The sequence below is a fragment of the Mustela nigripes genome, chromosome 4 (assembly GCF_022355385.1).
Source record: "Mustela nigripes isolate SB6536 chromosome 4, MUSNIG.SB6536, whole genome shotgun sequence".
Taxonomy (NCBI): Eukaryota; Metazoa; Chordata; class Mammalia; order Carnivora; family Mustelidae; genus Mustela; species Mustela nigripes.
In genome coordinates this window covers 4,744,947-4,772,864 of record NC_081560.1, presented here as the reverse complement: position 1 = coordinate 4,772,864, position 27,918 = coordinate 4,744,947, and the positions used below count along the sequence as shown (strand labels likewise).

The 27,918-nt window shown below is 39.1% G+C and overlaps 1 protein-coding gene across 16 annotated transcripts in view; it reads right to left on the bottom strand.

Moving 5' to 3' along the window:
* KMT2C (lysine methyltransferase 2C) overlaps positions 1-27,918 on the bottom strand; it is a 193,685-nt gene that overhangs the window by 98,435 nt on the left and 67,332 nt on the right. For 13 of the 16 annotated variants that reach the window (XM_059396046.1, XM_059396051.1, XM_059396050.1 and 10 more), the window contains exons 6-13: positions 23,743-23,905; positions 16,308-16,479; positions 14,272-14,386; positions 6,987-7,156; positions 6,382-6,533; positions 5,514-5,627; positions 4,546-4,623; positions 1,126-1,835 (exon numbers count right to left, since the gene is read on the bottom strand). In XM_059396046.1, the coding sequence (XP_059252029.1) occupies positions 1,126-1,835; positions 4,546-4,623; positions 5,514-5,627; positions 6,382-6,533; positions 6,987-7,156; positions 14,272-14,386; positions 16,308-16,479; positions 23,743-23,905 (1,674 nt within the window). The remainder of the gene's footprint in view (positions 1-1,125; positions 1,836-4,545; positions 4,624-5,513; positions 5,628-6,381; positions 6,534-6,986; positions 7,157-14,271; positions 14,387-16,307; positions 16,480-23,742; positions 23,906-27,918) is intronic. The other 3 variants (XM_059396048.1, XM_059396058.1, XM_059396060.1) reach the window with 1 other exon arrangement.

Sequence of the window (27,918 nt, the reverse complement as noted above, 5' to 3'; positions counted from 1 at the left end):
GAGATGAACTGGTTTGAGAAGAAAACCCTCTCCTGGGAGAACATAAAATAAGTATCATGGAAAATACTCAGAGAAAGGCCTACAGGAAGGAGTGTCTTGGGTCACTGCATTGTCTTTGCCACCAAGGAACCGTTCTCTCCCACCCGGCCACTGTGCCTCGGGTGTGTTAGCTGGCCACCTTAGGGAATAAGCTATATCTGGAATTTAGAGGAGACTAATTTTCACATTACAATAAAATTCTATTTTTCTACTTTGCTTCCGATTCCAAAATTGGATGATCAAGATCAAGACGATACTACTAGAATGTCAAACTTTAATCACTGGAAGCAATTTAAATCATGAGACTTGAAACTTCAAAGTACCATTGTGACTAAACACTGCACTGTTTGATTATCTTGCCATTTTATAACAATTACAGAAAGTAGAAATGTTGTAGAATAAATGAATCTTAGCTACAGTGTCTCACTTTGTTTTCTAGTTAGTTTCACTTAAATTCCACTAAAAAGAACTGAAACTTAACCACACTACCCAGGTCAGGGGAAGAACTCCCCTCACTGCCCAAGGACCAAGAATGCAATTCTAAGACTCTTCCATGAAAACACTGAAGGAAATCCTAGCTTGGGGGTGGGGGAGAGGTCACAAAGTTAGCAATTAACAGAAAAATCCAAATGAGAAAAACGCACCATGAAAAACTCTCTTAGTAAATTTTGATGCTTAAGCAGTTAAAAAGTTAGGCAAAGAATAATATCAATAAACAAATACTGTAGAGGGAAAAAAAAATGTTAGTTACAATATACCTCAAACTTACTGCTTCTTTAAGGCTCTACTGTTACTGTGGTATAGAATGTCAAAATTTAAGTGTTTTCTATTAGAAACTGTAATCACATAGGTTGCATTTGTATGTCCCAACCAAGTTGAATTCTGAATAAGATCACTTTAGGTTTAATAAATTAGTCTTCATCATAGCTTTAAAAAAAAAAAAAAATGGCCACTTGGGTCAACATTACATCTAAGTTCTACCTGGAAACAGGAAAAATAACCCTCCAAACCAAAGTTCCACATACGCCTTATTTTATGTAATTGCTCCAATAGATTTTTCTGTCCTTATCATTAAAATCACCCTACCTGTTTGGACCGAGGTCTACCAGGAGAAAATTTTCTTTTGGTAATAGCTGGTTTACCCATGCCGATTTTTGGAGTGACGGAGATATACGTTGTCGGCAGAATGTTTCCAACAGAAGCATTGAGGGTTGAAGGGTAAGTGTGCAGTATGTCATGGGAAGGCAAGTCTGAAGAAAGCGGAGAGGAAGACACATGTGCCTTGCTTACGTCTGTGGCAGACACAAATGACAGCTCTGTCTCGGGTGGTAATTTCACAGGTTTGTCTTCTTGGCATAAACCATCTTTCACGCAGCCCTCGACGGCAGGAGCCATTTCAAAGTCCGTAAAGGCAGTGGAAGAGCCAGAACTTGGTTTCTGTTCTGTTTCTTCTTCTACCCTTTCTACAGGCGGCTGCTCCTTAGGACATAAAGCAGGAACTTCCCCACATGAGGACCCTACGGCATCTGGTGGAACGGCGGCAGACTCAATGGTCAGTTTTGGAGGCCGTGATTCTTCTGCAGACGTCAACATTCCGGGGTCCTCTAACCGCGGGTCCTCGTGCCGCACAACGATCTGCTGTGCGTGGACGTCGACATTTTCTGTCACTTCCATTTTGTTTTCATTTTGATCTTCACAAACATGTATCACTTTAGAAGACATTTCCATTTCTTCACTATCAGTTTCATGAGAAATCTGATTTCCCATTTCAGGATTCATTTTATCTTGGGAGGATTCTACAAAATTTGGAATATATTATGTTAATGTACTTATAAATTTAAAATCTAAAAATTTTCGGGCTTAAAAATAATAGACTTGGGAAGGAAAAGGGGGGAGAAGGTAGACAATGAATTTCCAAAGCACACTTATGGTTAAAATCCTAACTTAAATCAGAAGGTATTCATCAAGAAAACCATTTAAAATTAATAAAGACCAAAATACACCAAGATTTATGAATTAGAACTGGTCACAGATCAGGCCAGAAAAGCTACAAAAACATCACCTTAATAGGATCCCCAGAGTTTAAGGTGGTTTCTGTTAAAAATATTTAAAACAGAATTTCTAATAGAATTCTATTAAGCATATATGTTTTACAATTTGAACAATTACAAAAAGATTAACAATTCTGTAGGTAAAGTTACACTCTTTCAACAGCTAGAAAAATGAGGCTCACTGAAGTTACATGAGGTATCCAAGTTAAAAAATAAAGACTAGGGGCGCCTGGGTGGCTCAGTGGGTTGAAGCCTCTGCCTTCGACTCAGGTCATGATCCCGGGGTCCTGGGATCGAGCCCCGCATCAGGTTCTCTGCTCAGCGGGGAGCCTGCTTCCCCCTCTCTCTCCGCCTGCCTCTCTGCCTACTTGTGATCTCTGTCCAATAAACAAAATCTTTAAAAAAATAAAAAAATAATAAATAAAAGTACTTAGGCCAAAACAAACAAACAAAAAAGTAAAGACTAATCCAGAATATACAGCGATTTTGTAATAGCAGGCATTCAGATGTAAACAACTCAAATGAAGTATCACTGACATAACTGAAACTCATTCTGCAGACTCAACTGAGTAACGAACACAGAAAAGACTTATTTTACCTGCTAACATATACATTTTTTGGATAGAATCTTTGTTATTTCCTCATGATCAATAATTAAACAGTCCAAGCTTAGCAAATTAGATATCAGCAATATCTAAGTCACTAACTGGTAAATTTTAAGTTGGGGGCTAATGTGTTATGCCTTTAACCCTACCATGCCTGAAAACAAAGTCAGAGATCCAATTTACATGAGTCCTACATGGCTCTATCAGGTAAGATCACCAGATTAAAAAGCTCTTATTTCAAATACTATGAAGGTAATTTCTAAGTTACACTGATAGACTTATTAATTTCCTCATTACTATTTACTGTGGTGACTGCACTTAATCTATGACCTGATACCAAAATGAAATCCCACTTTTTATTCCCACTCCCTGAAAGACTACAGTTGAGGATAAAGGAAAAAAACATAAAATAATGGATCTAATCCAAATATTTTTACACACAAAAATGCTTCAAAAATACTCAACATTAAAAAAGAATGCTTAGGGGTGGGCACCGGGGGGCTCAGTGGGTTAAGCGTCTGCCTTCGGCTCAGGTCATGATCTCAGGGTCCTGGGAATGAGCCCCGAATTGGGCTCTCTGCTCAGCAGGGATCCTGCTTCCCCCCCATCCCCTGCCTGCCTCTCTGCCTACTTGTGATCTCTGTCAAATAAATAAATAAAATCTTTAAAAAAAAAAAAAAAGAAAAGGAATGCTCAATAAAAAGACTTTTAAAACAGAAAATTACACGTAAATAGCGAGTACCATTCATTTGAGTGACTCGAGTGAAAAAACTTATAACGGCAAATGAAGCCTCAATTGTGATTAATAGAAGACCAATTACCTCAAGACTCACTGGAAAAAAGAAAATGCGCAGCACACATGCAGACCACCAGTACACTCTTTCTGTACACTAGGCAGGAAGGAGTAAAAATGTAAACGTGCTCTTCATCCCTAACAGTTCTATTATGTTCGACCAGTAGTCTTTTTTTTTTTTAATTTATTTGACGGAGAAAGAGAGATCATAAGTAGGCAAACAGGCAGGCAGAGAAAGAGGGGGAACAGGCTCCCCACTGAACAAGGAGCCTGATGTGGGGCTCGATCCCAGGACCCGAGTTCATGACCTGAGCTGAAGGCAGAGGCTTGACCCACTGAGCCACGCAGGCGCCTCTACCAGTCATCTTCTATAATGATTTTACCTTACTCTTTCTCTCTTTTTTTTTTTTAACGATTTTTTTATTTATTTGACAGAGAGACAGAGATCACAAGTGGGCAGAGAGGCAGGCAGGGGGCGGGGGGCGGGGCAGGCAAGCAGGCTCCCTGCTGAGTAGAGAGCCCAATGCGGGGCTCGACCCCAGGACCCTGAGATCATGACCTGAGCCGAAGGCAGCCACTTAACCGACTGATACACCCAGGCACCCCTTAACTGATTTTTTTTCTTAAGATTTTATTTATTTGGCAAAGAGAGAGAAACAGCACACAAGTTGGGGCAGGGTGGGGGCAAAGGGAGAGGGAGAAGTGCACTCCCTGCTGAGCAAGGAGCCCGATGCGGGACTTGATCCCAGGGCCCCGAGATCATGACCTCAGTCAAAGGCAGCTGCTTAACCGACTGAGTCCCCCAGGTGCCCCTGATTTTCACTTGTTTAATAACAAACATTTGATTTAACAACTCCACAGAGAATACAACCTCCTTTAGAAAGCCAATGCCAATTCTTTCTAAGAAAAGGATCACTTAACTAGAATATTTCATTACTGTAATGTGTATACAGCAGTAGTAAGTAATTCTTTGGGATAATTCATTTGAAAAATTAACTTAATAGATTATGACTCAAATCTGCATAGCAGTCATGATCAATCCGGACAGCACACTTACCAGAAGCGAGAAGACCATGTGTATCAAGACTTCCTGGGAGATGACTCTTCTGCTGCTCTTCTGTGTGGATGGGAACTGCTGTGAAGGACACATTCATGGCATCTCTAGCAAGGACTCAAAATTTCTCTAACACTGCTCTCTCAAAAGCAAGTTGAGTAAGACTTTTATCCTCCTGTCAAATGCCAATTCTCAACACAAGCACAAAACACACTTACTGTTTACTAGTTAAGTAGGAGATGGAGATGGAATCAGCAATCTGATCATGCACTAGGACAAGATTTATTGTTACAGATAACTTTGTCTTACTCTTCCTCACTTTACATCTTCTGCAATATGCCTTCTCATGGCAGTTATTAAACACAAAACTGAATCTCAGACAATCTGAGGCCTTACATATGTACATACTCCATCTATAGAATATAAAGTTTCACATAAAATCCCATACTGCCAGATGAACCCAAGATTAAATTAATTAAGTAGTTTCTCCCCAACCTTGTCTCATTAATTCCACATCCTCAGGTATAGAAATAGCTATTATCAACGGTGCAAAAAGCTTAATTGAATATCACTGAAATACCTGAAACACCCCCAACAGAACCGTCGAGACAATCTAAAACAATAAATTTTTCATTATCTCAGCATGAACCATCTCATGATCAGTAAGAGCTCTAGTTAGTAGTTACAAGTATAACTAAAGAGAGATAAAATAATAAATTGCTTTTTAATGAAAATCACTTGGCCCCCCAAAGTAGGTATTGATGATGAGCTCCAAATCATAGCCGAGCTATATATACACGCCCTTTCCCCATTAACTTCTAATGTTATTTTACCAGAAAGCTCCTCCCTAAACAATCTTCTAAGTGACACACTGTGGCTCATTTTTATTTAGGACAGTATTTCACATATTCACTGTACATGCACATTTTCTTCAGAAAATAAACTATATCCATGACCAAAACCATTCTTACCGTCTGGAACAATTCCAGGTGTGGACTCCGGATCACTGATCTCTTTATTAACCACTCGCTCTGGAAATACCATATGGTCCTCAGGTCCTTCAACTTCCATCTCATTGTTATAATCTTAACAGAATGTTATTTATTCTTTGGTTAGAGTAAGTTTATCTGTTTTTGTTAACTCTGTAAATAATTATTACTTTGCTATAGTGAGGGTAAACTGTCACCCAAAATGCCATGAATTCTTCACATTTTTACATTTTCAACCACAAACATTTTAGGTGTAGATGGAAAAACATCTAAATTATGAATTAAAAGGTTACTGACATATTATTTTAAAAGGACATTTCACAACTGTATACAGATGGCATCTTGGAAGCAAAACATTAGTAATTAAAATGTGTCTACCTAAACCGCTTGCAGACGGTAACACGGGACTTTATAAAAGTTGCCATTCATATTGATGAAAATGAAAAACGATCTATAAGCAGTCTGTTTTCTTTATCATGAAAAAACTTGTTATTATGTATACAAGAGTATACTACTAAAATTACCTGAACAAAATTTTGGGCTCAAAAGATATGAACTAACATTTAAGAAAGACCTTATAAAACTAACACTTATTTGGAGTGAAAGAACCTAGGTTATAAAGCACAAACTAGGTCATGTGGCCAAACGCTGACAACTTTGCACCGCTGGTTCAAAGAACACGACTGGAATATGGCACACCAGGCCTGGGATTCAAGTGAGTACGAAAATTAAAAACAAGATGGGACCTGATACACAGGATTCCCTCATCTTTACTAAAATAATTTTATTGGAGACTGGTTGGCACAACATCAAAACAAAAAAACAAAACACCCCAAAACCTCAAGTTTACCTGCAGTGACTTCGGCCATCTCCACTCCGTCGCCTGCCTGTAAGGGACCCAGCTCCGCGGCTATGTGTTTACAATATGTGCAGATGTACTCTTCCCTGGACTGAGAATCCAGCTCATGATCTGTTGCCTTGTCACATTCTAAGTGAACCCATCTGCAGTGATAAATATATTTAAATGAAATTTTCTAATTTAAAGACCAGTTACTATCCAGGGAAAAAAGAGGCAATTGCTGAGAACTGAGTATAGGAAGGGTTAAGGATGACAGAAGTGAAGTTACAGAGGTTGGCAATTGGTGAAGGTTCTAGAAAAGGAACTGGCATTTTCAGAGGTCATTAAAGGTGTTCACAAATTTTTACTGCCTTATTTTTAAACCATTTCCTCCCTACATTTCCCTTTAATGCTCATTTCTGGTCTTTTGACTATTCACTTCCTGATGCCTTTCAGACTCATAAATATGTAATTTAATTTCATCTTTAACAGCACTATGTACCCAAAGGATCATTAGAGTGATAAAAGCTTGGAACTCAAAGAGACACGGTAGTACAGATGATCACATGGATAAGAGAACTGACCAAAAACTCAATGGAAGAACTGTATCTTCTTACCTTTTGCACATATTACAATGAAGCATGTCTTTCTGCAATTCTGGATGGTAGCACTTCCCACAGAAAGGACATAAGTTATCCTGTTGTTGGTAACAACTGTCACATACCAAGCAATTGTGGTGCCACTGAGAACTAGATCGTGTGCCACACTCTACACATATTCTGCAATTCTAAACACCAGAAAAAATGAAAACAGAAAGTCTGTTATGCATTTGTATTGCAGTTCTGGTGTGAACCTTTCTGAAATCAATGAAACATTTGTACATTATACATTAAGCTTTAATTTTCATGACACTAATTTAGGGTATATGTTTTTGAAAAAGCAGTGTGTTTTGAACATCTGATGAGACATCATTCAATTTGCACTAAAACCTTCAGGAAAACATAAATAGGGAAGGAAGAAAACCAAGAACACAGCAATCCAAACTTCAAAAAGAAACATATCCCAGAGTCAGGAAGTAGCTTATGGAGAAAATAGCTTACGCGGGGATAAGTCTATTGAACTCTGGATTGTGAAAACAAACTGGTGCTTCTAACTACTTCATTTGCTGGTAGGTAGCTTAGGAACTAAAAACAGGAATTCAAACTCAAGAACTATCTCATGACCCACTCCAAATGGCCTGGAGTCCAAAACTGTGGAAAAAAAAAATGCACATTTTGAGGAGCAAGATATTCACATGGTCTTAAATATCTTCTTAATATAGTATCTTAAGTATCTTCTTAAATGTCATATAATGTTCCATTAATTACAAGGGGGGGAAATGGAGCAATTTGACAACAGCATGACCGAATTATCAGAAAGCACATCACATATGAATGAGGGTGAGACAAGAGGCACCCTGACAAGGGCACATCATCATCCGGCAGTTTTCTGGCCAACAATGCAAAACTCCATATAACTGTGAAGAAATAGCCGACAAAGACAAAGTGAGAAAAGTTCAATTTGGCAGAAAAAAACGCAGGTATGTGGGGAAGAACGTTATTCAAAAAATGTCAGCATCAAAAAGACAAGAGTAGGATTCAGGAAATGTTCCAGATTAAAAGAGTCCAAAGTGAGAACTAGATACAAAAGTTTACCCTAGAGCACATCTTGGAATCTACATGGGTGGCGGGGAATGCTATATGGGATGTCAGATCAAGTGACGAAATTGAAATATGGATAACAGGCTAGATGAAAGTTCTTACATTGATGTAAACATATTAAGCTGGTAACAGCACTGGGATTATGTAAGAACATCCCTATCCCACTGAAGCGTTTAAGGCTAAAGCGGACACAGTATGTGGAACTTAGCCTCAATGGTTCAGGGCCAAAAAACAGAGATGGGAAAGAAGAAGGAGAGAGAAAAGGGGTGCACGCAATGACACTGAAACCCTAACAAAGATAACGGTAAATGGCATATGGGTATTTTTATTTTTTTCAACTTCTAAAGTTTGAAAATATTTTTCAAAAAATTCGTGATATATACCAACACACAAGCATCCTTGACAGAGAAACAGGAAAAAGAAACCTACCCGACAATGGTATAAAACAAAGTTCCTGAAAAGATGACCCTTACTTCAGTGTGAGCAGCCTCACTAGTCTGACACCCCCACACAGGCAGACCTATTTGCCCACGTTCATCTCTGGCCCCTCCCCAGTGTCTGACACACAGCTGGTCTTGGAATGTTAAATAAATGAACGAATTATGACTAAAAACTATAGACATCTATGAAAGAATTTAACAGCAGAGGAAGAGGGTCATTCTTCAAGTTACTCAGTGAATAAGCCTTCCTATGAAAAACTCCAGGATAATTCTTGGGGCACTTAATTTAGACATTACTGTGGACACCTTACAGGCATCAACTCAGTAAAGCCAACTCCCCTGTGAAGTATGTTCTAGCAACATTCTCTGCAAGGAAAAAAAATGGTTTAAGGAAGTCAAATAATTTGCCAAAGATCTTGTATTTAGTAACTGGAAAAGTGGAGATCTCACTCCACAGCCTAGTCTTTTACCAATATTATATACTTCGACAGAACAGAATTTTTTAAAAAACACTATCCAGTTGTATTCTTGGCAATATTATACATATTCAGTCACTGCGAAAGAGCACAGCAGACTATGACAGAGAGCAAGACAAAAGATAAAAGAAAACGTCAAGAAATAAACTCAGAATTCTGAAGACGTTCTCCCAAGATAACAAATTAAAAGCAGGAAACAAAGTTATCTAGATGTTACTAAACGTTATTTAAGAGACTGTGTAGATGGCAAGTATTTAAAAAAAAGAAAAAAAAAAAAAAAGCAAAAGCAAAAGCAACGTTAACCAGCACTCCCTAAGACCTTTTTGGGAGGCCTGACTAGAGACTGATAGCGGTCAGCATGTTCCAGGCAACACGAATTACAGCAGAACCACAATCAGAGACGACCTGGAAGCAAATTCAAAGAACTGACAAAAACACAGATCCGAAAGCCCTTAAGTAAAAAAAAGGATTACAGTTAAGTGAACAAAAAAAAAAAAAAAAAAAAAAAAAGCGTAGGATTTTTCTTATGTGATACCACAAACTGGGAAAATGGTGGTGGTCGGGGCGGGGGGGTAGTCCCCACAGCCTAAAAAATAAGTTGTAAAATAAAATGATACCAAACCAAGTTCTTATTGTAGTCTAAAGACAACAGACTCTTTCAGATATCTAGGAGTTCAGAAAAACTACTATTCCTTAATGGGACATAACCAAGAATCCAAAAGACTGGGAATTAAATAAGATTGGAACTTATATAGGAAATACTTTTTTTTTATTTTGCAAGGAAAAAGTGAGAAGGTTTACAGTCTCAGTTTTAAAACAAAGAGAAAAAAAAGAAAAGGAAATTGCTCATTTTTCCATTTTCACTGGCAAGTGGGGGAAGAAAATATTAATACTTTCAACATCTATAACTTAACATTCACAAAATAAGATTCTTAATTGCAAGTCACTGCAGAAAATAAAAGGAACAGAAACACAGAAAATCAAAAGTACTAATTTGTCTTAAAATAGCCAAGCATTTCAACTGCAACCATTAATCTAAATCTAATCTAAATTAATCTAAATAGTTAATGCTAAAAATAAATAGTTAATGCTATTAAACCTTTAAAAAAAATTAAAACGACACAGAAAGATCCAAAATAAGAAAGATGTGAATATATCACATTCAGCTGGTAGCCCAATGCCCTATGAGGCCATATTGTCATACAAACAAAAACAGATGGCTACGCCCCCACCTGCCCCCCCCCAAAGGCATTACACAATGGAGTAACTTTACACTAATAAAAACTCAAAAGCACAACATATCAACACTGACCTGACTTACCTGCTAAATAACAATTTTAGAAATTAGTATTGTTTACAAAAGAAAAAGTAAAACACAGGAGAAACAGGAAAATTGCAGCGGTCAATTTCGTGTACATACTAATATCTTGCAGAATTTAGCTGGTCAAAAAATAAAAAGGACTTCAACACAAATATTACAAGTTAAAGACACTACTTCAAGTATCAAAATATTTGTGAAAAAGAAAATAATTGGGTTAAATACACTTAAAGCAGACGTTAACATGCTTAAGCACAACTTAAAACCCAAAAGATACAGTGATTAGGTCAGATGCACACAGAGATAGTTACAAATACAACATATTTGGTTGCAGCCAAAGCTATAATCAAAGGTAAATTTATAGTCTTAAAAATATACTTTTTTCCTCATGAAAGTAAGAAAAACGAATTACGAATTCAACTTCCTATTTCAGAGAAGAAAAAAGTCAAGTCAAGGTGCGTGGAGGAGATGGAAGCACAAACGCACAAGCCTGCCGACCCCGGACTCTCCTGCCGCTCCAAGAACGACGAGACACCGCGCTGAGCTGGCGCCGGCCCGCGGGCGGGAAGGAACCGGAACCGCAGGGAAGCCGCCGGCAGCAGCACCTGGCCCGCCCGCAGGCCCCGCCTCCCCGGAGCCACACCTGAGCGCGGAGTCCGCAGGCCCCGCCTCCCCGGAGCCACACCTGAGCGCGGTGTCCGCCAGCTCGCGCTCCCGGGCAGGAGCCCCCGCCCCTGCAGACCCCTCACCCTCCGGCCGCGCCCGCGCCGAACTCCCCGCCCGCCGCCCCAGAACCAGGCGAGTTCCAGGTGCCCCGCAGTCGGGGTGGCGGAGCATCGGCACAGGTGCTCGGCTCCCTCCGCGGCTCCTTCCACCCCGTCACCCGCACCCCACCCTCGGGGTCCTCCAGGGGAGCTCGCCCCCCTTTTCCAACACCTTCCTAGCACAGCAAACCACCCGCACCCCGACTCGGCCAGCGCTTCCCTCCCGCCTTCCAGCTTCTGGAGGAAGCCTCGGGCGGGCGCCACCTCACGCCTGCAATCCCAGCAGCCCTGGAAGCGTCCACCTGGAGGCTGACCCCTGCCCCTGGGCTCCAGGGACCATTTCAGGCACCCCACTCCACCTCACCTCTCTGACGCCCCCGCCAAGCCCCCAGAAGGGCGGTGCACAGGTAACAGGAGCGCGTTTCGGTGCGGGGGGCGGGGAGAGAACCCAGAGATCACAGATGCAGTTTGTTTTCTGAAAAGTGGTAAGTTTCCATAGAAATGCTAACATTAAAAAAATTAAAATTTAACCGACCTCCAAGGGTATCACAGTGCAGATTTTAATATCCGCATTTAGCGTCTGTATTTATCATGTTAGCCCCAAGTGCCATCAAGGGTGTACAAAAGATGCAAGATTTCACACTAAAATTAAGGTAAAAAGATGGACGGCATAGGGAACGATGCAGCCTCCAGAGGGCCAGCGGAGGATGCTTGATACACATCGACTGACAACAGTTGAAGGGCAAACAACATACCTAACTTAAAGTGAGGAACTAATGTTCCGTATTTTAGGAATAACTGGATTGATTCCCCCATTTCCTACAGATTTCAGTCGTACCACGATCGCGCACTCGTGACCAAAAACTGTACTTAACTGAGTTACACTTCATTACATCTAACGTCGAAGGGCTGCTTGCTGGCACTTTGAGTTCTGATTATTCTGAACTAGTAAACAAGGTCATGGGATTATCAATACTATTTTTATACAAATACAGAAGGCATTCTCTGTATTGGCAGAGAATTTATTAAGCCAAAGGAAGAGCTTACTCACTGAACTAGACCTGAGAAAATACTTTTCTATTAAACCCAATCTTGGTAATTTAGTCTCAAAGAAAAACTGTGTCAGCTGAAATTACTAATTACTTTGTAAATTCTATTTAGTTTTAGTTTTAGTTTTTAAAAGTCCATGTAATTATTGAAGATAAAAGAGCTTATGTCAAGTTTAATGTCTGTTCTATAAAATTTAGATATTAAAAAAACACAACCAGCTCAACCTGGGGGGTGTACAGAGACAGTCCATGAATCTAGAGGCTTTATATCTATATCATATTACAAAAAGAAAATTTGATCAAGAAATACTTCTTAATTCATCTAAAGAGAAAAGCTGGGGCACCTGAGTGGTTCAGGTCATGATCCCAGGGTCCTGGGATTGAGCCCCGCATTGGGCTCCCTACTTGGCGGGGACCCTGCTTCTCCCCTATGTCCCCCTACCCTGCTTGTGTTCCCTCTCTCAACACTGTCTCTGTCAAATCAATAAAATCTTTAATAATAATAATAAATAGATAGAAAAGCCCTGCTACTCAGTATAGTATGACAGCATAGGGAGGGAGCATCATATATAGGATAAAACACTTTAAGACAGGAAACCTGAGTTTTAGAGTTTTAGTCCCTTTTCTGCTTTTACAAATAAGGAAACCTGGACATTCACCGCTAGGGCCGCACCAGCTCTCGTCTAGAATTTACCAGTTTGCTACACAATTTCAAAGGAAGCTTATCAACTACGGATCCATCCTGGAGAACATTTAAAGGAAAGTCACAGTAAATAGTTTGTAAACATCTTCCAAACAGGAAAAAACATTAGTTTTATTCAGTTGAGAATTAAAGATAAGTCTGTTTTATTCTTCTACTTTCACTTTAAGAGTTTAAATACTCTGCTTCCAGGAATGAATACTTCTAAAATATGGTCCTGTTCAGCTGGTGATGTGCTAATAACTCTGCCCAGTAGGTAAAGCTGTCAGCCGACCCACAGGGTGGGGAGATGCAGACGACTGAGCCTCAGTAAATTCCTCGGGATGCGTAAAGACACCAGCATAGAACAACACAAGGTCATAAAGAGGCAAATAACAAAGTAGTTGGATGAAGGGAGAATCACTCACTAAAAGAATATTCAGAAAAAATTAAAAGTAACTGAAAATACATCTTAAAAGTGTCACACCAACAGAAAGACTGATATCGTAAGCAATGAAAAAATGGAAGAATGTCCACACACCTCTCTCAAAACCAAGAGAATCTTTAAACAGCATCTATAAAATAACTAAGTAAATAATCACTAAAACTACCACAGGGGAGGGACAATATACATATGTATATATAATGATTCTAGATATTTAATACCAGTGTATTTATACACAAAAATGTGATGTACATACAACATCACTACATAATCACCAAAATGTAGTGTATTTTAGTTCTGGGTTTTTCATTAATGGATTTTAAAACTACTGCTCTGTGTTTTGACATCCTCATGGAGCCACTACATTTCTGAGAGCTTCTGAGAAGATGAAAGATAAATCATTCAAAACCAGTTTCTAAGCCATGAAGCACCATACATACGTTACCATGTTCATAACAGCATTTTTCATAATAGCTTAAAATTGTAAAGGACCAGATGTTCACCAACAAGTTATCTAATGAACAATTTGTGGTACGGCCACTACTTGGCAATGAAAAGGAATCACCAATGGTATGCACAAAAATATGGCTGATTTTCAAAATAATCATCCTGAGTTTAAAAAGTTAGGGCCCCCCGCAAAAAGAGTATATACTCTATGACGTCATTTATATAAAACTCTAGAAAATGCAAATTAACTGATGGCGAGTGAAAGCAGACTGCCTGGAAGACAAGGGGGGAGGTGGCAATGGGTGAACAGTTGGAAAAGAGGGGTTCCCAAAGAGCACCATGGAACTTTCAGGGGTAATGAATTTGGTCATTATCTCAAAGGTGATGATGGTTTCATAAATGTACACATGTCAAATTAAATTACAAACTTTAAATACCTGCACTTTACTGAATATCAGTTATACATCAACAAAGCTGTTCTTTAAAAAGTTGATAATGTATAGATTTGAATAGGTATCCGATTTGTCTGCTCTATATAAAAAAGAATACAGGTGATATTTTTTTAAGAAAAATAAACAACTTACTTTGCATTTCCAGCCATTGGTTGGTACTGATTTCATAACTGGTTGAAGACAAAAAGTATGATACCCTTTGTCACACGTATCACACACTAGCATCTTGCTATCTTCTCCCGATTGTCTAAAAAATAAGATAGCATTAATGATGCCTTATCTTTAAACTTATGTTTATAACATAAGTAATCATGAGAAGAATCAATCCTAGGAACTGCCCAGTTCATCAATACCTCAGTGTCTTGCTTTGTCTATGCCCAGATAATGACAGAGGTAACCCCCTAAACGATGAGACCGGCGTCCCGCTATGGCCCCCGCAGGATTACCCTTACTGAATGCTCACCTATGGTGGTGAACCTGCTTTAGCCAGGTCAGGGCTCCTGCAGAGGAGGAGGGTAAGGCAAGATGAGGGACTCTGACCTTTACTTTTTAAGTATCTCCGTGAACCTCCTTGCTAGAGGGAGGAGCTGTGACTGACGGGGGACGCCGCATGGGAAGGAACAAATCTTGTCATCAGGAATTGGAAAGACACTGTCATAAAAAGAGGACTGACTCTGGCATCAGACCTGTATCTGTATTCAGACTGCTGTTGATCTAGCTGTGTGATTCCTGAACAAAGTAAGCTTAGTCCTCTTGGTTTCAGGAATAAAATGTGAACAGTAAAGACACTGAGAATTAAATATAATTCTGGCTGAAGAGCTTAGAATATCCTGTAAATATTAGTGCTAAATAAACAGGTATAAGAATCATCTTGTAATAGTTATTAAGAACTGTAGTCCAAAACCTAAACGCTTTACCTGAACACTCCCATGCCCCAAAGATTGGGCCCCTGGCCTACGGCATGAGCTCTGCCCTGATTCCTGGCTACGGACCACTCTCAGAGACTAAGACTTTAACTCAAGAGGAGGGAAAGAAACACTGTGGCGTGCAAGAAGAATAGTGAGAGACCCTGAGTCACCCCTGGGGACAGACAGAAGGAAAGAGGAAGATGGGTCAGCTGGCCTCCAGTTCTTTCTTACTCAGTTTAACTAATTCTATATATAAAAATTGCATGTTTTCTCTCTTTAGGTACATGGAAAGATCTTAGAGGAAAAGCAATTTTTCTTCAAGGTCTCTTATTCCTTCCCAAGAAAGTAGGCAGATATAAGCTACCAAATAAATGTTCACTGGCATTTTAATTTTTTCCAAAATATAAAAGCACATCGTCCTACTTATTCCACATAATTGTAAGATGTTGACACTTACTGTTACCAAATTAAATTACAAATAAAACAGACTAATCATGGCAGTGGTGGGCATAATTTCTCCTGTTAGAAAAGTCCTCAGCTTGTACACAATTTGAAGACTGCTCTAGATGCAGATAACTTCCCCAAATTATCATGCTAATTAGCAGCAGGAGGAAAAAAAAAAATCACAGAAAAGATTGGAGAAATAACCAAAGGATGGAATACAACGAACAGGAAATAACCCTACGGCAACATGTAAGTGCTACATGAAAACTGTCTTTCTTTTCAGGACTGTGGTGACTAGGATCAACTAAAGGTGTATGTAGGTATACAGATAGATACAGGGATTTGGTTTTGGTTTTTTTAAAAGTAGTCTTAGCATAAACTGTTCTTCCTGGAATGGAAATTCAAACATGTCACCGAACCTTTCACTCACTCTCGTAACTACCTTCCAGAACTAGACGTGTACTTTCCTATTAAATCTCCCCCCCCCCCAAGTCTCTCTCAAACATAGTCGCTTTATTTTCTAAAGCTCATTTCTTCTAAATGGTTAGTATCATTCATTTAAAGTGTTTGGCAAATTGAAATTTACTTTCTAGGCAACCAGAGATATTTAAAATTATTAAAATTAGTTTTTGTTTAGACTTGTTTCAAAATAATGTTAATAAATACCTAGTAATTGTTTCAAACATGACTAAGTCAGTGGGAATGAATGCAGCTGCAGAATGAACAATCTTTATCATATAACACAAACCTTCAGAACCTAAGAATAGGGTCTCTCTTAATCTCGATACACACCTTTGAGTTGAAATTAAAACTTACTTGCAGTTCTGGCACACTTTGCACTCAGGACATTGCCAACCTGCACGTTTTAATGGAGTAACCGCTATATCCAGGCACATTCCATGATAGTGCTGACCACAAGTAGTACAAAAGAACTGATCTAAGAGGTCTCCCGGGCTGTCGCACACTGCACAGTTTGCATCTTCCTTTGCTATAATTAACAGTAAAACAATGAAATTGTTGTATAAGAGTTTAATATTTTTCTGACTTTACAATGTAAAAATCACTTGCAGGGAATTTGCATGGTAAATCTTTCAGACACTTGAGGTTATCCACATTGAGCTGATATCCAACGAGAAGAAAGTCTCAGTAAAACCACTGTTACGTATTTAACCTACAATTTATTACAGTAAGCTTAATCATATAGTTTTGCATATTTGTGCCTACATCTACCTAAGACCATAAGCAGTTCTAACTAATTTTATATCCCTGGTGCCAGTGATGATGCTGGGCACCTATTTAATGCTCAACATAGGCTTGCTGAAAAAAACCAAACCGGAAAATATCAACTGAGAAATGCCTTGAGGTGCAAAAGTAACCATTTTACTTGGATGTTAAATGTATATTAAAATTAACAATGTAAGTCAAGAGACAAAATTAAGAAATGTTAAGATCAATTAAATTAAATGCTTCTTAAGCATAAACACACTAACTTTAACTCAGATCAAATATATTTTTTAATACTAGAAAACACTGTATGAAGGAGAACATTAAAGATAGAAACTACATATTCATACACAAACACAAAACTTCGTACACTAGTTCTACAGTCATCTATACTAACTGCCAGCTTGTAAAAAGGTATTAAAATCGACATAATTTTGGATATCATCTAACCCTAAATGTAGACTAAAAAAATAGCACTTTTTAAGTTCTTTTACCATCTAAAACAAAAAATAAATGTAAGAATAAACCGCCTTGCCAAGTACACAGCTGAACTCATATTACAATAAGAAAAATAATGTGTTCTAAAATCATACCAATTTGATGATACATGTATGTCTATATCTGACACTTATGTTCTCAATGGTTTGATTAGCTGATTATCTAAAGACTGTTTTAAATTGTACATATGAACCTTTTTTTCTAATTTTTAAAGGTTTGATCAGTTCTCTCTGGTTATAAGCCTTTCTATCTTCCTTTTTCCTCAATCAAGCATCTTGAAACAGACCAATAATCTATTCCTTTTTAACATGGCAAACTGGTTTTACAGGCCGTAGAATTTCTGACAAACTTTTTGTTTTTATTTTAACGAAAACCATTCGCCGTTTGAGGACAGACAGCACAAACCACGTTCTAGGATCCCGGGGGCTGCACACCCCCATTCACCGGGCACTGCCTTCATGAGGCTACCAGTGATCCAAGAAATCCAAAGTTACTTTTTTGACCTTATCTTATCTGCACATTGCAGCATTTCCATTCCTATCCACTCCCACATGACAGTTCCCCTTACCTTGGCTTCTGTGATGGCAGCTTTCTCCTGATTTCTCCATAGGTCTCCCATGCCTCCCTCTCATACTCCTGTGCTGGCTTGAGTATCCCTATAATTCCTCTAAATGCTGGAGTGCCTTGGGATTTCATCCTATTCCTTCTTTTATAATTTCACATGGTTCCCCTCTGTGATCACACCAACTCCCATGTTATAAAATACCACCATGATTCCCAAGTCTGTATCACCTGCCCCAAACTTAAACTACAAGATGTTATGTTCAAGTCTCATGGGACCTCAACAGCCAGATGTTCTAAAAAATACTCAAAACTCACCACCTCTAAAATAAAACATTTTTAAAATCTAAGCCTCTCCCTTTTTTCTCAACCAGCTGGGTAAAGGCAGACACTTTAGTATCACCATGACTCCTTGACCCAACACATCCAACCAGACACCAATTCTTACTGGGTCAACTTCCTATATATCTTTTTTCCTTCTATTTGCACAGTTCAGTTCAGTCCACTCTGCCTTGGTAATTACACTATCTTCTAGATGGAATTTCTGCTTACTGATCTGACCTCTCCCTAATCATCATCTACACACTTAGAGCGAGTTTTCAAAATTGTGAATCTGTTATGCCCTGCTTAAATTAAAAGTTTACCTACACATGCTTTTTCACTCTAAAAGAGAACAAGATCAAGATTTTCCAGTGTAAGGGAAAGAAGCAGGGGAAGCCCTCACCCCTTTCCAATGGAATCTCAGGACCACTCACTGTTCCTGGTGATACCAAGCTGTCTGCAATGCACACGACACACTGTTCAGTGCTGTGTGCTCACATATACTGCTCCCCACCACTTGAAATGCTGTTCCTTTGTGGTGCTGGGCCCTGAGCTCTTTCCAAAGAGGCCTTCAAACCTCTCTGCTCACACACAGCCCTGAGTATCCCAACCTTACCACACCTAAAGATCCACCCAGTTGAAGATCCTTTCCCCATATACTGAGAGCACACCGTGACACAATCAAGTAATCTCACCAGAACACTTGGAACCTTAAAGGGTAGGGGCCTTGTCTTTTTCAACTTTGTATCCTCAATCTCCTAGCACAAATCAAGTCTTATTAAATATATCTTACATGAAGAACTTCTAAAATCACTTTAAATGACTCTTTGATCGGCACTTAAAATAAGTCATTAATTTAAAAATGGAAATGTCATAAATTAGTTCATTTTTGATAGAAATGACACATTAGGGTGAATTTTTTTTTAATACTAAAAGAGAGTGCCAGTATTTACTCAAGCTATGTACATTTAAAACCTAATCCCTTGTTTTTGCCTATCCTCAAAATTTACAGAAATGGAAGCAAATACAGTACTCTGATCATCAGGTCCTCAGTTCATCTTTCCTTGTAGTTTGGAGGGAACACCGTCTAAAGGCTTCTGTGAAACCTTCCAGAGTTTACTATTCCGCTATTTAACCTGCCACAGCAGCTACTAGTCGCGTATGGCTACTGGGCAACTGAAATGTGTTTATCCAAAATGACACATGCTGTACAATATAAAATGCACCCCAGATTCTAAAGACTTACTAGGGAAAAAATAACATCAAATATCTCAAAAATGTTATTGCTTACATGTTGTAATACTAATATTTTGGACATACTGAAATATATATTCTTTAAATTAATTATAATTTTTAAACGTTTTCAACATGACCAGTAGAAAGATCTGCTCAATTTGCTCACATCATATTTCTGTTGCACAGCACTATTTTATACAGCAAAGCCCGTTCTACAATAAGGTCACCATGTCTAAGATCATTCCTTCCTCCATGATAGTTTGTGCCAATTCCTTAATGGCAACGCTGTCATGTTGGTCGGTTAGAATGGATGGATCACTAGTAATAAGTTAAACGAAGGAAAACATCCACATGATACACTCAGTCTAAAAACATCTATGCATTATGTAAAAATAATAGTGGAAAAAAAGCACTACATCAAGAAATGAGGTTGGTTCCAACCATTTCCCCAATTAGGAAGAAGATATAGAAATACCAAAGCAGCCTTTTGCAGGTCACGGAAAAATGGTATTACTAGATGGCTTAAGTGTCGTGTCAGAAAGGAGCACTTGGACATATACATACATAAATGCCCCACAGACACACGAAGTTTGAAGTGAAGTGAAATTTTTCTTTAAGCAGCTGAAAAGGCAGAAGAGACCGAGGGAAAGACTGAAGCTAAAGCCAAGTTGAGAGAAGTCAGGAGCCAAGTCCAGGTCCGTCCAGCTCTGCAGACCACGCTCTCTACTCACGAAATGTGCTCCCGCTGGTGGGGCAGGTATGCTAGAGAGTGTCCGCACAGGCACAAAGTAAGAAGGAAAGTGCCCGCAGAGGCAGAGAGCGAGGAAGCTGCGTGGCGGAGGAGGAGCGAGAACAGAGGGAGAAACAGAGGATCAGCTCTGGACGAGGTCACACCCTGTGACCGCTGTGACCAGAGAAGAGACGGAGGAACAGACACAACACTGAGCCTAAACGAGAAGACGCTGTGTCAGAGACACCTGGTCGTGCGGGAAGGTGAGACTACGGATGCGCGACAAGAGTCCAACTGGCACCAGACTGCACCCGCACAGCCCTGTCACTGCCACGCACGTCCCGGCACCTGCCAGCTCGGCTTCCGCTACCGGCAGATCACGGCGCTGCGCCACACGGGATCTGCAGCAAGAAACACGAAGTCACGGATGTTGTCCGGAGAGGCTGGCCCACGGAGCAGGCAGGCAGGGAAGCAGCTCAGAGACTGACAGGATGTAGGGCAAGAGAAAAGTAGCTGGACTCGGTATCGAGAGATACAAAGACGACCACGGAAATGAAGTAGAGAAGTTAAGGTCGAGTGATGAAAGTCAATGCGCTGGGGACAAGGAGGGCATGAGGAGATCCGGCCCCGCCATGTTCGAGCCTTCAAGACCTCCTCCCTGCAGACAGAGTATCTTGTTCACAAGACCTAGGTGCTCTAGTCCTTGCTCGCTCGGAGGCTGTCTCTTCTCCCTACCTAGGAGACACTATATTCCAGGCACAGGGATGAGCTGCCCTTTCACAATCCTGCCAGGCCCATTCCTCAAGACCTGCAGAGCAGTTGTTCACTCGTTCTGAAATGTTCTTCCCTCTCATCTTGTGTGGTGGGCTCCTTGCCATCTGGCTTTCCCTGAGAGGGAAAACACTGTTCAGTGAGTGCGTGTGGCTATGTGTCCGGGCTGGCAGCTGGTGTACAATCCCTAGACAAGGTCAGTGCATACCACATCGTCATGAAAATACTGGTGAAACAGGACCAGCACTGACCTATGACAAAGCACCCAAAATTGTTTTCTGATGAAAGTCTTGGCCCGCTCATAGGTTCTCTCCTTGCTGGGGTTTCTAATGAGGTCCATTTTCCTCTTCAACTTTCATAAAAAGAGGTCAATCCAACTCTGAGCCCCGCTATCAAGCATATTGTTCTAGGCTTAGCCAGCAGCACAAAGTATTATGTTCAATGTATACAGATACACTGAGTCTTAGAGAAAAGAGCTGGAATAGCTACCACTTTGTAAAGCAATTCATATATACAAAGTCAAACGCTCCATGGTTTCCATTAATTATTATTTAACCCTCATAGTAACACTGGTGTTTAAGCCCCAATTTTTAAAAATAATAAGTACCTTGTGCTATGACACAATTAGGACAGCTAAAAATACTTATGATTTTAGAAGACTATTGCATAATCTTGTAAATTACTACAATACATTCTACCTACAATATTCTCTACACCCTTCGATTAAGACAGATGGTCAGAAACTGTGCTTAGAGACTGCACTGGTTAAGATCCTCAAGGAATAGAATTTACTTAACTGGGCTTTGCATATAAGAAACTGCCCTGTGGGATCTGTTTTGCTACACTGTATAATGTACTATATACAGTCCGACTATCAAGTCGAATCTTTCGACGTTACTATGAATCAGGTCATTGTTCATATTCCCTTCTTTGTGTTGATTGCTGGAGAGCTCTGGAGCCAAAAATTTATTTTCCAAAATGCCAGTGTCACTTTTATCTTCATACTTAATACTATCCTTATTTTCCCATGACCAAATTTCCTTGTGTATTTATAGTTTAATCCTGCTATTCCCATATTTCATGAGTCTCCATGAATCTATTTTGGAACACGGCCCAGTGCCAAGAGCTTCCGTGGATCTCTGAGCTGTGTGGCCGCACGAGCTCTCACTGTACGGATGGGGAGTGAGCAGCGCGTCTCCCGCGGTCCTTACACTTCACTACTTTACACGATGTTTACTACGGTCTCTAACATTAAATGACGTGTGCCCTATTCGAACACAGTCTGCAGTAGAAAGAAGGGTAGCCATTAACTGACAAAACATTTAATGTTAGAAATGGGATCACAGGGGCGCCTGGGTGGCTCAGTGGGTTAAGCCGCTGCCTTCGGCTCAGGTCATGATCTCAGGGTCCTGGGATCAAGTCCCACATCGGGCTCTCTGCTCAGCAGGGAGCCTGCTTCCTTCTCTCTCTCTCTCTCTCTGCCTGCCTCTCAGTGTACTTGTAATTTCTCTCTGTCAAATAAATAAATCTTTAAAAAAAAAAAAAAAAAAAAAAAAAGAAATGGGATCACAGAAAACTTTGTATGTTGTTTACTGAGGTCTGAAGTATGACTAAGTACAAAACACTAAACAAAACTCAGATTCGTAAACACAAATACAGTTGTTTTGTTTGAAACCACCCAGAATACAATCAACTCTGATGACCGACATCGCAGTTGGTGCACCTGTGTGAAGTCATTCACTACCTGAGGCCTTAAATGACACTTGTGACAGCTGCTGTGCATCAGTGTTTTTTCTCCCAGATTTAAGTATGTGATCACAAACATATTTTAAACTTTAAATCCCTTATTCGCCCAAATACAATCTGACATTTCAGTTTGCCCTATCTATGATTTCTGTCTGTATAGTGATTAAGGACATGATTATACATGTAAACAAAAATAATTTTAACTGAAGATGAAATTATGATACTGAGATTATACAATCTAATTGTATTTGAGGCTATTTAAGTTTAAGTCTGAGGTAGCTATATTTATGTTTCACAGAGCTGGAAAGGATTTTTTTAAAAAAGTTTTCATCAATATTGCTAAGACTCAGACAAAAGCTAACACTAATGTAACTAACAGGTTACACCAAAAAAGACTGAATAAAGCATCACAGAGATTTCACAATGAGTCTGGAAATTCAATTTACTGGGGGGGAATCCCAAGCATACATGCTCATTGGAAATCCATATACTAAGAAAAAGGCAAGATCTCTGTTTAACAATAAAGATGGGAAAGAGTTATAATTTTCTGTATAACAAATTTCAAACATTTGAATATTTTCACATAATTATAAAACAGTGTTTGGAAAAGAAAGGAAAAAAGCACAACTAAGGATTATAGGTAACCAAGATAGATAAATCAAGAAGAAACATTAACAGAGACTTCTATTATGACTATCAGGGTTATACAATTACCACGAATTTCAAAAAGTGTTTGCTGATCCTATTAATGTACATCCTGAAATAACACTTGAGTGAATCATCATCTAATTCTCTAAGTGAGTGGTTTTTTTGTGTAGAAGACATTGAATACCATTTGACTTTTTAAATGACTTTACAGTACGTATTAAAATACTTTATATTCAGTATTTCTTTCTATAGTGGTTTAGGAAAAATTTTAGTAAGAATGTAAAACATGCAAACTACCTTTGAAGTTTTGAGGAAATACCTTTGGTATTTAACTTCGATGATACTGGTGATAACAGACTCCCCCAAGGACCTCTGGCAAAGACCCCTTAGATTACCAAGGTTATATAATACTACCTTTTAATTCAAGCAAAATAATATTTAGGGAAACTACAACATTAGTCATTTGAAATAAGTACACTGATAAATGTTTAAAAAGTAGATCTACAGTAAACTTACATCTCTCAGGAGCTTGGTCGATGTGCTCTGGACACAGAAGGAAGAAGTTCCGAAAGTCCTGAAAGGTTCCGGCTCCCGCAGCACAAGGATAATGGTACGTCTGGGTGCATTTCTCTTCACAGCATTTGATAGTGGCTCCAAGGTGCTTACAAAATGCACATCGCTGGAAGGGGGCAAACGGGAAAGAAATCTCTTTTTATTTATTTTTTTAAAAAAGATTTTTATTTTTATTTATTTATTTGACAGAGAGAAATCACAAGTAGACGGAGAGGCAGGCAGAGAGAGAGGGGGAAGCAGGCTCCCTGCTGAGCAGAGAGCCCGATGCGGGACTCGATCCCAGGACCCTGAGATCATGACCCGAGCCGAAGGCAGCGGCTTAACCCACTGAGCCACCCAGGCACCCAGAAATCTCTTTTTAAAACCTGGAAAAGGAGCGCTCAAATGTGGAGCTAGGAAGGTATTAAAAAAAAAAAAGTCTTCTGTATGCTACTAGCAGAACAATTTAAACCTCCATAATACTGAATAAAGGATCCATTAAAAATGATAAAATCTCAAGTACTCAGCTGAGTGCTTGATATAACACGGGTTCATCCATTCGAGTTCAGAAAGTGAGCATTTCACTTTTTTTTCTACTGACTTTTGTCAAAAACAAGTAAAAATTTTTTAAACAAGTAATGTGATCGAAAAGGCAGGTGTCTACTTGTGGGGTATTTCAACACATTTTTTTTTAAAGATTTTATTTATTTATTTGTCAGAGAGCGAGCGAGAGCAAGCACAGGCAGACAGAGTGGAAGGCAGAGTCAGAGGGAGAAGCAGACTCCCTGCGAAGCAAGGAGCCCGATGTGGGACTCGATCCCAGGATTCTGGGATCATGACCTGAGCCGAAGGCAGCTGCTTAACCAACTGAGCCACCCAGGCGTCCCATTTCAACACATTTTAAATCCCACCAAAAACTAATAAAATGTATCTCTACTATTTATGAAACCTTTTACTGTTTTCACCCTACCTAAATATCAGTATGAAATAAAACACGCAATCATAGAGTAAGTTAGAAAGGGACAATCATAGGATTCCAGTACGCCTACAGATTACACACATCCCTGTAACAATTAGTTTCAAGTTTCTTAATAAAAACTGGGAATGGAAAGAAATGTTAAATCCTCAGAGTATCTCCTTTCCCTATTTCAACCTGCCTCTATTCTCTTGCTCGTGGTAAAAGCAGAAAAAAGCAGCGCCAACACAACCACAGGGGACGTGCATGGCAACTAAGGTGTAAAGAGTCAGTACAACTGCCTACAATGCGACATGCATATAATCAGCTCTCCCCAAGAATGATTAATACACTCTCCTTCAAGCTCTGGGTATCGGTTTCTTTGTGGGTCTTTTGCTGGGTAGCCCACATCGTACAGTATAAAATCTCTCTTCTGCAGATGCCGAGCTGTCTACCTTGTATAGGCTTCCGTTTGAGCATTCATGCCATTGCATGAGAATTATTTACTTGTCTTTTCATTCCAGTCCTGGATAGCACATATTTTGCTATCTTTGTATCTGCAGCACTGTGAATGCTGCTTGGCACAGAAGCCCTAATAAACAGGTGTTCATATTTATATGTACTAAATGGACTTCACTGTTCATACTCTCTCACTGTTAAGTGTGGTTCATGAAAGCATAATCGAAACACCGGAAGCCAAATGGAACAATTTGTGATAAAACCGGCCCTCCTGAAAGAAAGTCGCTAACATTACCAAGAAGACCTTTTTTTAAAGATTTTATTCATTTATTAGAAAAGAGATAGAGTATGCAGGAGTGGAGGGGGTTGCACAGAGAAGAAGAGGGAGAAGCAGCAGCAGACTCCCCATTGAGCAGAGAGCTTATGTGGAACTCAGTCCCAGGACCCTGATATCATGACCTGAGCCAGAGTCAGATGCTTAACGGACTGAGCCACTGAGGCACCCCAAGAAGATCTTCACATGCTAACATACTTTTTCTGTATTCTGCTAGTCTATCAGAGAATACAACAGTTTTTAAATTAAAATTCATTCCAGCATTTTACGTAAGAGGCCATCAAATTCTTCCTTGTAACCATCAGTCCATGGCACTGAACCAATTTAAGAAAGTTTGATATTGCTTGATGAGTCTTCTACACATTTCCAGAACTGTCAACAGACCACTGCAGCTTCTAGGTGACTTATGAACACTAGTTATACCTATTGCATTTCTGTTGTCTATGATGTCCACAAGTCTAAAGACTTAATAAACATTTCCCTTCTCTTTTTGTACTTACAGGTGCTATATCATTAAAAAGACAAAAGAAAAGGAAGCAAGCCTTAATAAAGTATAATAACCAGCTTTCTCCAAATTTATTTTATGTTATGATCTCTCAGGGTCTCTAAATATGTTTAGTATATTGACACGACAGAATAAACAACATGTATAACATCAAAGTAGTCTGAGTATCCTTGAGTCATTCTGGAAAGACCAAGAAAATGCTGAGGGAGGAAGGAGCACTTATATGTCCAACTGATGGCTAAAAAGGTTTTATATTAACTCATTAGCATAACAAAATAATTTCCGCTAAACTGTTAAAATCTCCATTTTTTTAGCATATGGCAAATTGTACAGGCTTTTGCACTAAAAATAATTTTGGCAAATAAAATATAATGACTTTTATTTAAATGCATAATAAGGAAACAAAATAATTTAAATTGATCCTTTTCCCAATGTCTGTATCATTTTAGAAACATCAACATGTTCTCTTAATCACATTTGCAATGGAAAATATTATCTGACATTAGCTAAACTACTATGAGAAGTCCTGGAATGTATCCAACATACTAATTTACAATAACATATAAAGATACAGGGAATAAAGGAAAGGAAATAAAATACTAACTGCATTTAAGTGAACGTTTCAAGCCCATCTGTTATAATTACAGAGCTAATGAAAGACATTTGGCATTCAAAGAAAATATATACTTTATATATAGGCTAGAATAGATCTTTCTGAACCAAATAAAAGCATTTGTAAAATTGTTGAAATTATGAAAGAATAAATTTCCACAGGGAGCTTCTTGAACATCAGCATTCTTGCACAACACCTATTTGATATGAAACAAATTATAAACTAAGCAACAATTACAAAGCTAATTAACATTTAGGGAGAGGGGGGTAACAAACAGCTTTTAAACGGTTTACCAACTAAACAATTTATTTGAATCAGTATTTAAAACTCCTAAATAGCATTTTATTTTTCTACTTTTTTGAATTATTATAAAAAGAAAAAGAGGAGAGGTAGAGGGAAAAAAAGAAAGGTGTTATAGCATCTTTTGACAATTGTCCAAGAGCACATCCGAGAAAGAACTGTCAGAGTGCACACTGGCAACTACTATTAAGAATTAGTTTGAGGAACTTCCAAAACTTTTGTTTCACTAGACTAAAATAAGGGAGGCTCTCTCAAAATAAATCTGCAATACAAAACAAAACAGAATCAACAAAATTTCAGAGATTAAGGTTAAAGATGAGTTATGAAATAGTAACAAAAAGCTTGATATTCCTAAGTTTGTCCAATTAATTATGAAGTATTTATTCTGTATCAACTATGGCAATGGGCTAAGGACTCTAAGTCAAATATTATTATAGGTTTTCCGTATACTTTTTAGCCTTTCCCAAACTTTTCTTATCAGTTAGCTGGGATTCTCCCAGAATGCAGAATAAAGAATAAGGACAGAAAGTAAGAAAAACAAGTAAAATTGACATGGAAAACTGATCTACAAAATTCAGTGTCTCTTTAAGCAAGAGTACCAGAAGGAGAGAAAATAGAAGGATTATAACCAGAGAAATTATTCTTTTTTTTTTTTTTTAAGATTTTACTTATTTATTTGACAGATCAAAAGTAGGCAGAGAGGCAGGCTCTCTGCTTGGCAGGGAGCCTGATGTAGGGCTCAATCCCAGGACCCTGAGATGATGACCTGCGCTAAAGGCAGAGGCTTAAACCCCTAAGCCACCCAGGTGCCCCCACAGAAATTATTCTTTTCTTTTTAATTATTAGCATATAATGTATTATTAGCCCCAGGGGTACAGGTCTGTGAATCACCAGGTTTACACACTTCACAGCACTCACCATAGCACATACCTTCCCCGATGTCCATAACCCAACCACCCTCTCCCCAGAGAAAT